Raw genomic sequence first — 12,846 nt, forward strand, 5'->3', positions numbered from 1 at the left:
AAGTGGGTGGTTGGGCACCACAGACCCACACAGGGCCTTGTAGGTTAGGGAACATATGGCCTGGTTGATGCCAATTTTTCTGGCATAACAATGATATCTCTTTACTCTCACAAGGGAACAAAAGTTCTGGTTTGGGTGATAAACTACCTGGCCAACCATTTGCAGGCCACGGAGAGGGGTTTAGATCTTGTTGGGTGAGAGGGGGTAGCCCAGAGGCCGTGGGGATGCTTTGTGTGACCTGCTTCTTTTTACCTGAGTGCTGCCAGGGATGGAGTGGAAGCTGAGTGGGGTGTGAGAACAGGCAGGGGGCCAGCGAGAAGCCACTGAGGACACAGGGTTCCTGGATGGAGCAAGGATTGACCCTTGGGGAGAAGTGGTGAGGATCTATTTTGAAAGTCGAGCTGCAGGATTTCCTGATGGGTTGGGTGTGGAGTGTGAGTGGAAGATGAGGCACAGATGACTGCAGATTTTTTGGCCAGACAGAGCGACAAGGATGCAGCTGACATTAACTGAGATGGGAGGCGGATGTGGGGAGCTGGGGCGTGGAGGCAGGGGGTGGGTAGCTGCAGTCCTACTTTGGATATGACAAGTTCACAATGACTTTGGGCATCCGCGAAGAGATGCTAAGGATGCAGTTGGGTTTATCAGGCTGGAGCTGAAGGGAAAGTTCCAGGCTGTATCAGAAAAGCCATGGCAGGGGCCACCCTGGTGGCTCAGCGGTTTAGCGCCGCGTTCAGCCCAGGGCCTGATCCTGGAGACCCTGAATCGAGTCCCATGTCGGGCTCCCTGCATGGAGCCTGCTTCTCCCTCTGCCTGTGTCTCTGCCTCTCTCTCTCTCTCTCTCTCTCTCTCCTCTCTGTGTATTCTCATGAATAAATAAATCTTAAAAAAAAATTAAAAATTAAAAAAAAAAAAAAAGAAAAGCCATGGCATTTAAGGCCAAGGACCAGGGGAGGTAGCTCACCTCATCCCTCACAAGGAAGGGTAATATTTGTCTGGCCCCTGGGAAAGATAGCCATTCTCAGCATCTGGCCTCTTCAGGCCCCCTCCTGGCCACCGTTAAGGCTGAGGGGATCCACTCCACAGCCAATGGTCACCAGCACAGTGTGCTGCTGCTGAGTGGGCCATTCTGCACTAGGGAGAGAGTGTAGAGTGGATGGGGGAGCGGGGAGGGAGGGTGAGCCCCAGCCCAGGGCCACCAGCGCTTGGAGTGGATATAGGTAAGAACACTCGAAGGTCCTGAAGCTGGGTGAAGACACTGGTTCAGGAAGCAGGCTTCTCATTAGGCATATTAACATGTGTCAGCTCCCAGAGTTCTTGGAACAAGCCGATGAGGCAGAGGCTGTCATTATCCCCAGGCAACTGGAGCTCAGAGAGGTGAGGGGACTTGTCCAGGGTCGCACAGCTGGAAAGCAGAGGAGAAGCCCTGCCAGCAGATTCCAGCCAGTGCTGTCAGCTGCAACACCCCCTCCTGCTTTCAGATAAGCCCTCTGGAGTGCTAGGGGCAGGTGCTGGCAGCAGGCAGGTGGGTGGAGGGTAGCAGCTGGGGAACCAGGTAGGGCTGGCGACACTCACCTCTCTTCTCTCCTTCTAGGGTTGCTGGAGAGCCAGAGGCTGGCGGGGACTACGTGAAGGTAAGAGGGGCTGGGCAGGGGACTCTGGACAGCTCAGAGCCTGCTCCATGAAGGGCAGAGTTCTTTTCTGAGCCTTCTTAGGAGGTGGACCTCACTGCCTGTTCCCAAGAAGAGCCAGTCTTGGGGGTTGGAGCGGAGCTTGGGATCTGGTTTCACTACCAAGGATCTTCTTCCCATGCCTGTCATCATTCTCTCCTGGACCCAAACATGGGACACCCTGCTGTTTGTTACCACCAGACCCCATCCACTTGCCAGCTGCATGGAGCCCTGGGATGTCTCCATGCCCAGACCCCATCCCACCCGTTCTCTGAGCATATGCTTGTGTTGAGAGGTGGGAGCAAGAAAAAATGACTCGGTTTTCATCACAGATAATGGGCTCAGCTCACATTTACCACGAATTTAATTTGTCCTGGGCACTGGGAATGTTGAGAATGAAGCTTTGAAACAATGATGATAAAGAGAGTAACATAACATTTTGAGAGCCTGCTGTGTGCAGAGCCCTGTGCTGGCTGCCAGCAATGGAAGGGAGATAGTTCTGAGCTCTGTACATGAATGAGGCCTTTGACTTCTTCCCTCATCACTGAGCAGGGAAGGCCTTCCTGTACCCATTTATATATGGGGAACTTGGGGCCTGGAGATGCACAGTGATTTGCTCACAGCCACACAGCTATTACAGGGCAGAACTGAGACTGCAATCTAATGCTATTTGATGCCAAGACCATGGACAGAGTCCTTGGTCTTCTACCTCCAGGAGCACCCACACTGAGCCAGGCTCAATGTTGAGTACAGAGCATACAGCAGAGGGCTGCGAGCACCAGATCTTGTGTCCAAAGGGCTCCTGGTCCACATGGAGACTGGGAGAGAGTCACACAGTGGTTTTGGGCTTTGCTTTGCAATCCAGCAGACACATATTTTAGTCCCAGATCTACCACTTACTTGCTACATTATTTTGGGTATGTGGGGCACCTCACTGAGCCTCAGTGTTCACCTATACGAAATGGGGTAACAACAGTTCCTCCCAACTAGGGTTGCTATGGGCTCCATAAGTCCATACCCTTAAGTAGAGTTACTGGGCCTGGAATAGAGCAGGCTAGCCTAGCTCCTGACCCCGGGGACATTCCGTCATCTGAGATGCTGCCTGTAAAGCTCTGTGTAAGTGTCTAGCGATGAGGCAGCAAGGGAAGTGCTCAGACATCTGCCCCTCCCTATCATCAGAAGCCTCAGATAGGAAGTCATTGGAGCTCAGTAGGTAGCAGATGACTTTCTGCTTGGGAGATGGGGAGTGGAGATCAAGGAAGGGTTTCTGGAGGAGGAGGCATTGAAACCAAGCCATTGCAGTTGACCAGGAATGTTTGCCAATATCCTGTGCCCAAAGGAAAAGCTGAAAAGCAAAGATAAGCAGAAATAGGCACTAGAGTGATCTAAGCAGAGGCAAGAGTGTGGGCAAGGTCAAAAAGCAAGCTGAGTGAGCCCAGGAAGTGCAGACCAGGGCTGTGACAAGTTGAGCTGCAGCTGCTCCTGGAATCTGGGCCCTGGCTCTTCATCCAGAGCTCTTATACCACAGAAGGACAGAGGCATCAAGGAGAACCAGCACCAAAACCAGTGGGTAGGAACATAGGGCACACATTTTAGCACCCCACAGTTCTGGGATACTTGGCAAGGTAGTGAGATCCCCATCACTGATGGTAGTAAGATCTTTGTATTATTAGCTTTGTATTTTCCCTTTAGTTTATGGGGCTAAAAAATAAAAATATTATAAAAGAAATAATACCTGTTCACTGGAACTGATTAAAGGATGAAATCAAAAGAACATGAGTTCTAGTTTCAAGTCTCAGAGGGTGGTAGAATCAATAGTCAGTTACCAATAATCCGTTCCTCCCTTGGGGTACTAGCTTCCAGAACTCCAGGGTTCTCAGACCATGATGTGAATAATTTGATTCCAAGTCAAGGGTTCTAAAGTTCCAAGGCCATAAAATTCCATGCTTTTTGCTCAGAGCTTCAGATATATTTGTGGAAAACAGTTGAATAATGGAGGCCTAGAAAGGTGGACTCACCTCCCTAACATCACAAGGCAGGTCAAAAGGATTTGACCCTAGGCCTGACTGACGCAGTCAGTGACGACTCTCCTTAATTTCTAGGACACAGGGTCCAGATTGTAAGACAATCAGCTTGACAATAATAGCATGCATTTATTGAGCACTTACTTTATGCCTGGCAACTTAACATCCATCAACTCAGCCAAGGCTCAGAAGAGTTCTGTGAGGTCAGCACAGGTAGGTTTTCCAGATGAGTGCATCTGAGCTCCAAGAGAAGGGACTGGGGGGTGGAGGTGGGGGCATCGCTAGCTGAACCCAGGCTGGTGCCCTGAGCATGGAGCCTTACTGGCTCTCTGCACCTCTAGAGTCTGGTAGTCGGGCATCTTGGGATTCTCAGTCGGGTCCCTGATTCCAAATCAGGGGTGAGAAATCCTGGGCTCTGGGAGATTTCCCCAGGCCACAAAGGATTTGGTCAAACGCATACAGGGATTTTTCCAGCTTTAGATATGATTTAATTCAAGTCTTTGGCCGCTCCGGGTCAGTAAAGGGTCCGGTGAGTTCGGGGAGGCAGGATCTCCCCCCCCCAGGCATCCCTCCCCACTCCGCTACCTCCTCCCCCCGCCACCCCCGTGACCGCCCCCCTAGGCGGGTCCTTTGCTCCGCTTCCCCGGACTCCAGGCAGCCCCGCGGGGCTGGAGCTCGGGGGGCGAGGGGCGAGGGGCGGAGAGCGGGGGGCGGGCGGAGGGAGGAACAATGGCCCCCTCCCCTCCCCTGACCGGCTGGAGGGTGGGGTCTCCCCGCCCCGCCTCCCCGCTCCTCCCCCGGCAAGGCGATGAGGTAATCGCGCCGCCGAAAGGCACGCGCAGCCGGTGCCCAGCCCGGTCGGTGCCCGCGCCCCTGCCCCGCCGGCCGCCGCCCCCCGCACCGGCCCGGCCCCGGGCGCCCGGCCCCACCATGACCGAGCGGTGCAGCCTGTGGAGCGCCCTGTCGGCCGCCGCCTGCTGCTTCTACCGCGGCTCCTTCGTGCAGGTGCAGGTGAGGGGGCGGCTCGGCTCCCGCCAGGCGCTCGGGGCTGAGACCCCGGCCGCTCCGCCCCGGCCCGGGGACCCGGGGCCGCAGCCCGGTGGCGCCTCGCAGGGCCTGGCGGGGCAGGGCAGGGGCAGGGGCTGGGCAGGGGCTGCGGGAGGGGGCGGGGCCGCCCCAGCCTCACCTCTGGGCGCCCGGCCGCTCCGCGGGGTGAGGGTCCAGGCTGCGGCTCCTGGGACTCGGGGCTGCGGGGCTGCCTTTTCGGTCCCGCTTCCTCCGCGGGCGGAGCTGAGCTGGGGTCCCAGGTCCCGGGAGCTGCGGTGCCGGCGTCCCCCGTGCTCCGGCGAGCGCTCCGGCCCCTGCGGCTGACCCGGGCAACCGGGCTCCCCATTGTACCGGGGGCGCCGGGCTGGGGTCCGAAGGCTGAGTGAGCGGCGGGAAGTTGAAGGGTGCTGCGGGTCCCCGGGGCGACAGCCAGGGCGCCCGCCACTCGCCCGCCCTCCAGGCGGACCGGGGCAGGCGCGGGGCGCGGGGCTCCCAGCCCAGCCGGCCGGGCGGTGCGGGACGGTGCCGCGGCGGTGAAAGGGTTAAACGGAAGGGGGTGGAGGGGAGGACCCGGACCCCGCCTCTCTGCGGAGCATCCTCTGGGGATGGCCTCGCTTGCGGTGGTCGGACCGTAGGAAGCTGGAGGGGGCTTGCCGGGCGCGGGCCGGGGGTTAAGGGTTAAGACCCTGACCGGGGGTCTGTGCGCTTTTGCCTCCGGAGCCCCCTGGGGGACGCCGGGCGCGTCACCTCTGCGCTTCCCTGGGCTCACACACACACGCTCCGAGCCCGCCTGAATGACGGCCCCGCCGGCAGCGGAGAGCAGCATCCCCGCCTCGGCCAATCAGGCGCGCGCAGGCGGGGAGGCGGTGAGATCATCTTCGGCCAATAGCGGTGCGCCGGGCGCAAGGATGCTGCATTCGCGCCCCAGCCCGCAACTCCCACACCCCCGCCCCAGCCTTGGGAGCTGGGGACCCCCTGATCGAGAGTGATGAGGAGGGCAGGAGGACCCTAGGGTTCCTCACCCTCAGGTGTGTAGGAGGACTAAGTTGGTTCCCCTAGATCCTCCCTGTGACCATTGGTTCTGGACGGAAAAGTGGAGCCCAGTCTCCCCACCCCCTCCCGCCGCCCCGTTTACAGATGAGGCTACCCAGGCTCAGAGAGGAAGAATGACTAGCTCAAGGTCACACGGTGGTGGGCAGAGTCTTGTGGCCAGGTTCTTTATCTCACAGCCTGCTCCCCTGTTTTGCCCCATGTCCATCTTATCTTGCTCCAGCTGTGGAACTGGGGTCAATTCTCAGTTACATGCTTTTTGTCAAGGAGAAGAACCCCAGAAGGCTGGGGTACCGGTGTGCTCTCCCCTGTGACTCCCAGTCTTCCCTTCTCAGGGTGTGGTGAGATATAGAGAGGAAGGCCAAGGACGCCCAAGAATAGGGAGCTCCACTCGGGAGTGTAGGTCTCAGTTCAGCCCTCAGCCTTCCTACTCTTCAGGTGTATCGGTTTCTATCCCGGGCAGAGGGCATACAGAATCCCCATTTCCAGGACCTGTACCATCTCTGACCCCCACCATCTGTCCCTAGAGCCCTACAGGCTCCTCAAAGCCCAAATTTTCATAGGGCCATCACCAAGCAGCTCCTGCTCCAGCTTTGCTCACTTGGAGGAGTGTCTCATAGTCCTCCCAGGATCTCCATCTGAAATCCTCCGGACCCCTCCAGGCTCTTCTCCATACTCACCAATGGCTATTTAAACACCCTTTCCCCAGTTGCCACTCCCTTGCCCCGCCCTTCCCTGCCAGTGCCTGAAAAGCACTGAGCCACTCACCACACAGCAGACTGAATCTTGAAAAACCCTCTGTGGCTCTGCTGTGGCCTCTGGGTAAACCCCAGCTCCCGCTGCCCTGTTGCATCTGCCCCCATCTCTCCCCCCTTTGATGCTCCCCACCCCCACCCCAGGACATTTACATTTCTGCCTACAGAACCCCAGCTTTGCCACTGTCTTCCCAGAAGCTCTTCCCTTCCTCCACCTGTTTGCCTGTCTGCCCCCACCTTGATGCTTTTGCTGGGCTCATTCGGTCCTTCTGCAGAGGTCCTTCGGCCTCTGTGGAAACATCACCTACTTCTTCAGGGACTCAACTCCCTGGCTAGATGAGGAGGGACACTCTTAGCTGTTCCCAGAGCTCTCTGTGCATCTTTGAACATTCAGAAAATTGGAGTTGCTCATCAGTGTGGCTCTCCCAGAGGTCGTCTATCCTGATGACTTTGGGGTCTCAGCTCCTGGCACAGGACCTGTCTCAGTGGGGGATTAATCACTGTTGAAATAATGAAGTCAGAGACTCTAGATGTCACTGAAGCTGGGGATTAGCATGTCTCGGGGGCAGTGTGGATTGGGGCAAACTAAGCAGTGTGGCAGCAGAGGGGTGGGGGATAGAGCTGTAGAGTTAGGCTCTGAGATCTTTGGAAGGTCAGAAAAGGCAGGGAGTGGATTAGAGGACCCTTGGGCCCTGGTAAGTAGTGGATCCTGGGGAGAGATTGTCACCTGGCTGAGCCAGGCCCTCTAGTACCCCCTTTCATCTGTCCTGCTGTCTGGCCAGGTTGGGGCCAGATCTACCTGTCCTAGAACAGCCGTCTTTGGGGCCTGGTGTTGAGGGATGGGAGAGGAAGCAATGCCACATGTCCTCACAGTGATGAGGACATCAATGGGCTAGTCACAGTACTCTGGAGTATTGTCTCCTTTCATCCTTGCAACCCAGTGAAGCAGGTTCTGTCATAATACCCATTTTACAGAGGAGGAAACTGAGGCCTGGAGAATTTACAGGGCACAGCCAGGATTGGGGTGGGCTTTGCGGTGGGGAGTACACCTGGCAATTGGAACTCCCTTCCCTCTGCTCTTATGTATCCAATCCTGGGCCACAGTAACCAGGGGTCTCCCCCTTGGGCAGGTGGAAGGGTGAGGTGTCCTGGGCATTATCTCCATTGAGTGATCTTTGGCTTCCCTGCTTGGCTACAGTCTCTCCATCCAGCCAGGTTTGCTTGAGATAGCAAGGAGGAAAGGACCTCGGGAATTGTAAAGGACAGGAGAGATGCCTGTGTGGGGGCCTCTGCTTCCCTGTTTATAGCTGCCTCCTCCACCCTTCCACTGTATAATTCAGCAACCCAGAATGCATCCTCAGCCATTGCAGCCCTCTATTTTTGTCCTTGCCTCTGCCTGGGTACCTGCTGCCTTCCCTCCCTGATCCACCTGTAGAAATCCTGCCTCTTCCCAATGCAAGGTCAATTAGATGTTTCTGGTACAGAGTGAGTGTTTTGTTGTTACCATTCCCTCCAGAAAGGCTGCCTGGACCACTCCACCCCGCCTCTACCTTATCTTCTCCTTTCTCCAAGCCACTCTGCTCTTCTCTGCTGCCCAGTAGGGTGATGCTGACCCCATTCTGCTCAAATATTCCTGTCGTTTTTGCTTCCCTGCCTAGACTAGCAGCTTCTTTGAGGACAGGGCCTGGTTTGTTTATTGCCTCATTTACTCCTGGCGCATAGCACAGGGCCTGGAGCACAGTAGGACTAGTTGACATTTCCTTATTCTTGCTGGGATAGGGACTCTCGGGTGCCTGAGTCTCCCCAGGGTCCTGGGATGGAAGTGGCTCACCTGGGATGGGGAGGCATTGGGAGAGAAGAAGGAAGAAGGCTTTAGACCAGATCCAACTCTTGACTGTCTCCTGTCCAGTTCTCCAAGGAGAAGTACATCCTGGATTCCTCGCCTGAGAAACTGCACAAGGAGTTGGAAGAGGAACTCAAACTCAGTAGCACAGACCTCCGCAGCCATGCCTGGTACCATGGCCGCATCCCCCGCGAGGTGAGCCGGGTGGGGGACCTGGGCGGGACCTCAGCCCTAGACACTTCCACCCACCAACTGGGCCAGCCCTGCCTAGAGAGGCTCTGACCCGCTGCTTGGTGACTCAGTTTGAGTAGACTGCAGTGAGGTCTAGCTCTGGCATTTACTGACTGTGTGACCTTGCACCGGGCACTTCACCTCTTTGAGCCTCAGTTTCTTCTTCTATGAGATGGAGGGTAATGATAGTTCCTGCCTTAAAGGGCTATTGTGAGAACAAATGAAACAATGCAGGCAGAGTGTTTCACTTGATGTCTGACATGCAGTGGGCTCAATGTCATTATTAGTGTTGTTATTGCCATTATTGCCACTATTATTTTTAACTGTTTTTTCTTGGGTCTATACATAAGACTCTTGTGTGTTTGGTTAGTGAGCGTCAGTGCCTAGGATTCTTAGTTTGGGCAAAACTGAGTTTCTGTGCTGAGTCATAGATAGGCTGATAGTCACCTGTTCCCTCTTTCATTCATGCTCTCAATCTTTGTCAAGCATTAACTCTTCTAGGCCCTGTGCTGGGCACCAAGAATATAGGGAGAAAATGGGTGATGGCTTCCCCTGAGGGCTGGTAGTCCAGTCAGAGCCCCGTAGAAGAAGTGCAAGAATGGAGCATCCTGCAGGGAATGTGGGCAAGCCCTGAGATGCAGGTCAGTGAGAGATGGAAAGGAGTTCACCAAGTGGGCAGAGGCGGAAGGATGTTCCAGGCAGAAAGAGCAGCGTGAGCGTACAAAGGCCCGGAGGCATGGGAGAGCACCGGGTGCTTGGAGGAATAAGGATTGGGAAGTCACTCTGTCTAACATGAGCCCCAAGAAGGAGCAGAGCTGAGACCCCTAGGTGCCCCAGACTCTGGTGTCCCTGTTCCAGAGTGTCATGTCCTCCCATTCCCGAGCTCCTGTGCGCCGGACCCCACTGAATCCAAGTCACTGCATCCCCTTTCCCAAGCCTTCCAGAGCTCTGTTCCCTGTGTCCCCCAGATCCCGGGTCTGCCCCGCCCCAGCCCGATCACTGCCTCCCACAGGTGTCAGAGACCCTGGTGCAGCGCAACGGTGACTTCCTCATCCGGGACTCTCTCACCAGCCTGGGTGACTATGTGCTCACATGCCGCTGGCGCAACCAGGCCTTGCACTTCAAAATCAACAAGGTGGTGGTGAAGGCCGGTGAGAGCTACACCCACATCCAGTACCTGTTTGAGCAGGAGAGCTTCGACCACGTGCCTGCCCTTGTGCGTTATCACGTGGGCAGCCGCAAGGCCGTGTCGGAGCAGAGCGGAGCCATCATCTACTGCCCTGTCAACCGCACCTTCCCGCTGCGCTACCTGGAGGCCTGCTATGGCCTGGGCCAGGGCAGCAGCAAGGCCGCCAGCCCCGCCAGCCCCTCGGGCCCCAAGGGCGGTCACATGAAGCGGCGCAGCGTCACCATGACCGACGGGCTCACCGCTGACAAGGTCACCCGCAGCAGCGATGGCTGCCCTGCCAGGTAAGCGAGGACCCCCGACTAGGCCTTGGTCTCTCCTTTTGTCAAGTGGGGGGGATCCATCATCAGAGTGCTGCTGAGGAGCGGGAGGCCCAGCTACTCTGAACCTGTGGAATTACTGTCCTGGAGCCGTGGGGTGCAGTGAGGAAGAGGAGGGAGAAGGCTGAGTACAGGGTTTGCAGGTGGCCAGGCCCTGGTGACAGCCTCAGCTGTGCTGCAATGAGCTCAGCTCCCTGGGCCCTGCCACTCTCCTCTCATGACCACGTTCCTACCCATAAAGGGCCCTTGCTCAGATAGCCCCCTAGCCTAGGGGGACCCCCTGGGTGCTGTTCTGTCCCTGCAGCCACTGCCCCCCCTTCCCACCCACCTCACTAGGCCAAGGTGGTCATCAGAGCAGAGGGCTTTGCAATGTGCAAATGGCTGCACAGGGGATGGGATGTTCCCGGCAACAGTTTGATGACACCCAGTTGCCTCTGGGGCTGGATGAGACCAGGCCAGGAAAAGCCACAGCAGGGACTCATCCCTAGTGTGCACCCGGCCCCATGCTGAGTCTGTCTGCCCCCAATCTCATCAACTCCCATGTCCTCCTGCAGGAGGTGGCTCCTGTGCATGCCCCCACTTGACAGATGAGGGAATAGGTTTAGAGAGGGGAGGCCGCCTGCAGGAGAGTGGTAGGACTGAGATTCAAACCCAGGGCTGCAACTCCAAAGTCTGTACCCCTAATTTCTATGGCCTCCCTGGTTGTTTGCAAAGAGACTTGCCAGCCTGTGCCAGCAGCCCTTGGATAGGTCCCATCTCCTTAAGCCTGGGCTGGGTGCTGTCAGCCAAAGAATCGCTGGTTGGATTATCCGTGGGCAGTAGCCACTTTGCCTGTGGTTTAGAACTAGTGACCGTAATGGTGCCAGGATTTGGCATCCTGAGCACGGTGTAGGAGCAGTGAGGAGGTGCCAGCCTGGTGGGCCTGGTTCCCTCAGGTTCTTCATCCTTTCTCTAGGCCTGCTTCCCAGACAGTTCTCTAATTTGGAGGCAAGTTTCTCAGGGAAGAGAGCAGTTGTGCGGGTGGTAGACTGCACAAACACTACCCCCCCACACCTCCAGGCTTTAGTCTTATACTAGCCAATGAGTACTACAATCTCCAAACTTTTTCTGCCTTTGAAGTTCAGTCAATCTAGTTTGGAGGCAGAGGTGGGGGTCCTAAGGCCAGCTGAGGACCCTGCCCTCTGGGCTCTCTGCTCATGAAAGTATCTACTCCACAGCACATCACTGCCTCACCCCCGGGAATCTATCCGCAACTGTGCCCTCAGCATGGACCAGATCCCAGACCTGCACTCACCCATGTCACCCATCTCTGAGAGTCCCAGCTCCCCCGCCTACAGTACTGGTATGGCCAGTGGAGAGGGAGGGGCAGATGGAGGAATGTTGTGGGAGTGACCTTGTGTGTGCCCGAGTGTTTTGTTGGTCTTTGGTGACTTCTGTTACAGTGTGTGATGTGTGTTTCTACCTCTTTACTGAGGGTGATGCCTGGGAAGGATTTACACAAAAAAACCAGCCAGCAGAACTACTGATATTGACATGCAAAACATATCCATGGCTCATTCATTCAGCAATGATTTATTGAGCCCCTACTGGGTACTAGGCACTGCGCTTGAAGTAGTTTCCGGTGCATTCCCTGGAATGCAGTGAAGTCTGCTAAAGGCTCACTGTGTTACTGAACCTGGACTCAAATGCTGTGATGTGGGCTCATGTGGCAACATGCAGCCCCCACTGGCCCAGTGCCTGCCACATGTACATGCTCTGCCAGGCCTTGCATTGGCTGGGACTTAATGCCTCCCTGATTCCAAATGGCAGGCTCAAACAGGCTAGTTGGGTTGTGCTTTTCACTTTTTTTTTTTTCCTTTTAAATAGACTTTTCTTTTTTTTTTTTTTTGAGCAGTTTTAGGGCTACAGCAAAATTGAGCAGAAAGTATAGAGCATTGTGCCTTAAAAAAAAATACAAAGAAAAGTCCTGTTGTCTTTAGTAGTAGAAACATGCCACCACTTCATTGCTGGAAGAAAAAAAGTATTTTTAACAGGCCATATTGCGTATTGCCCATGTGGCAGGCACAGAGTGCTGGGAGGCGGGCAGCCTAGAAGGAAGCTTTGCCTGCCTGTGCTCTGTTGCAGTATTGCTGTCTACATGGTTGTCACACATTCTCCTCTGAACACAAACCCACCAAATTGTCCTGACTACAAACTTGTCCTCAAACCAACTTCCCTGAATGCAAAAGTTAAAATACCTTGCCACAAATGATTTACTGGACATTTTCTGAGTAACATGGCAGAGTGAAGTATCCAGGACTGAGGATTTAAAGCCGAGCTCTCCTATGTGTTGGGCAGTGACCTCAGGTGGGGCAGCTGACCTCTCTGAACCTCAGTCTTCTTGTAGGATGCGGATCATGGAAGTACTTACTTCCCAGGATGTTAGGGTTAAGTCTGCTAACATACAAACAAGGATCTCGCAGGCAGGAAGAGCTCAATATACATCACCTCTCATTTTGGATGATGGTTTTACTGCTGTTGACTAGTGTATGGCCAGCATGTCGCCAGCTCCTGGCACATGTGTACTCAATAAATCATTGCTAATTCATTGAAAAATAACTCCACACAATGAACTCCAGCAAGTGCTTATTAGTATCCCTGAATTACGGAAAGCTCCTCCAAGTAGTTCAATGGTTCCCTAAGGCTGCAGCAGCCTGAGGGTTGGAGGGAGCAAACTCTAA

The 12,846-nt window shown here is 55.4% G+C and overlaps 1 protein-coding gene across 4 annotated transcripts in view; it reads left to right on the forward strand.

The window, feature by feature from the left end:
- The window catches only part of SH2D3C (SH2 domain containing 3C), a 30,268-nt gene that overhangs the window by 11,726 nt on the left and 5,696 nt on the right, over positions 1 to 12,846 (forward strand). For 2 of the 4 annotated variants that reach the window (XM_026009352.2, XM_026009353.2), the window contains 4 exons: positions 1,595 to 1,634; positions 8,456 to 8,584; positions 9,633 to 10,090; positions 11,344 to 11,468. In XM_026009352.2, the coding sequence (XP_025865137.1) occupies positions 1,595 to 1,634; positions 8,456 to 8,584; positions 9,633 to 10,090; positions 11,344 to 11,468 (752 nt within the window). Of the gene's footprint in view, positions 1 to 1,594; positions 1,635 to 4,359; positions 4,706 to 8,455; positions 8,585 to 9,632; positions 10,091 to 11,343; positions 11,469 to 12,846 lie in introns of those variants that run through there. The other 2 variants (XM_072741874.1, XM_072741862.1) reach the window with 2 other exon arrangements.

Source organism: Vulpes vulpes, chromosome 2 (assembly GCF_048418805.1).
Source record: "Vulpes vulpes isolate BD-2025 chromosome 2, VulVul3, whole genome shotgun sequence".
Taxonomy (NCBI): Eukaryota; Metazoa; Chordata; class Mammalia; order Carnivora; family Canidae; genus Vulpes; species Vulpes vulpes.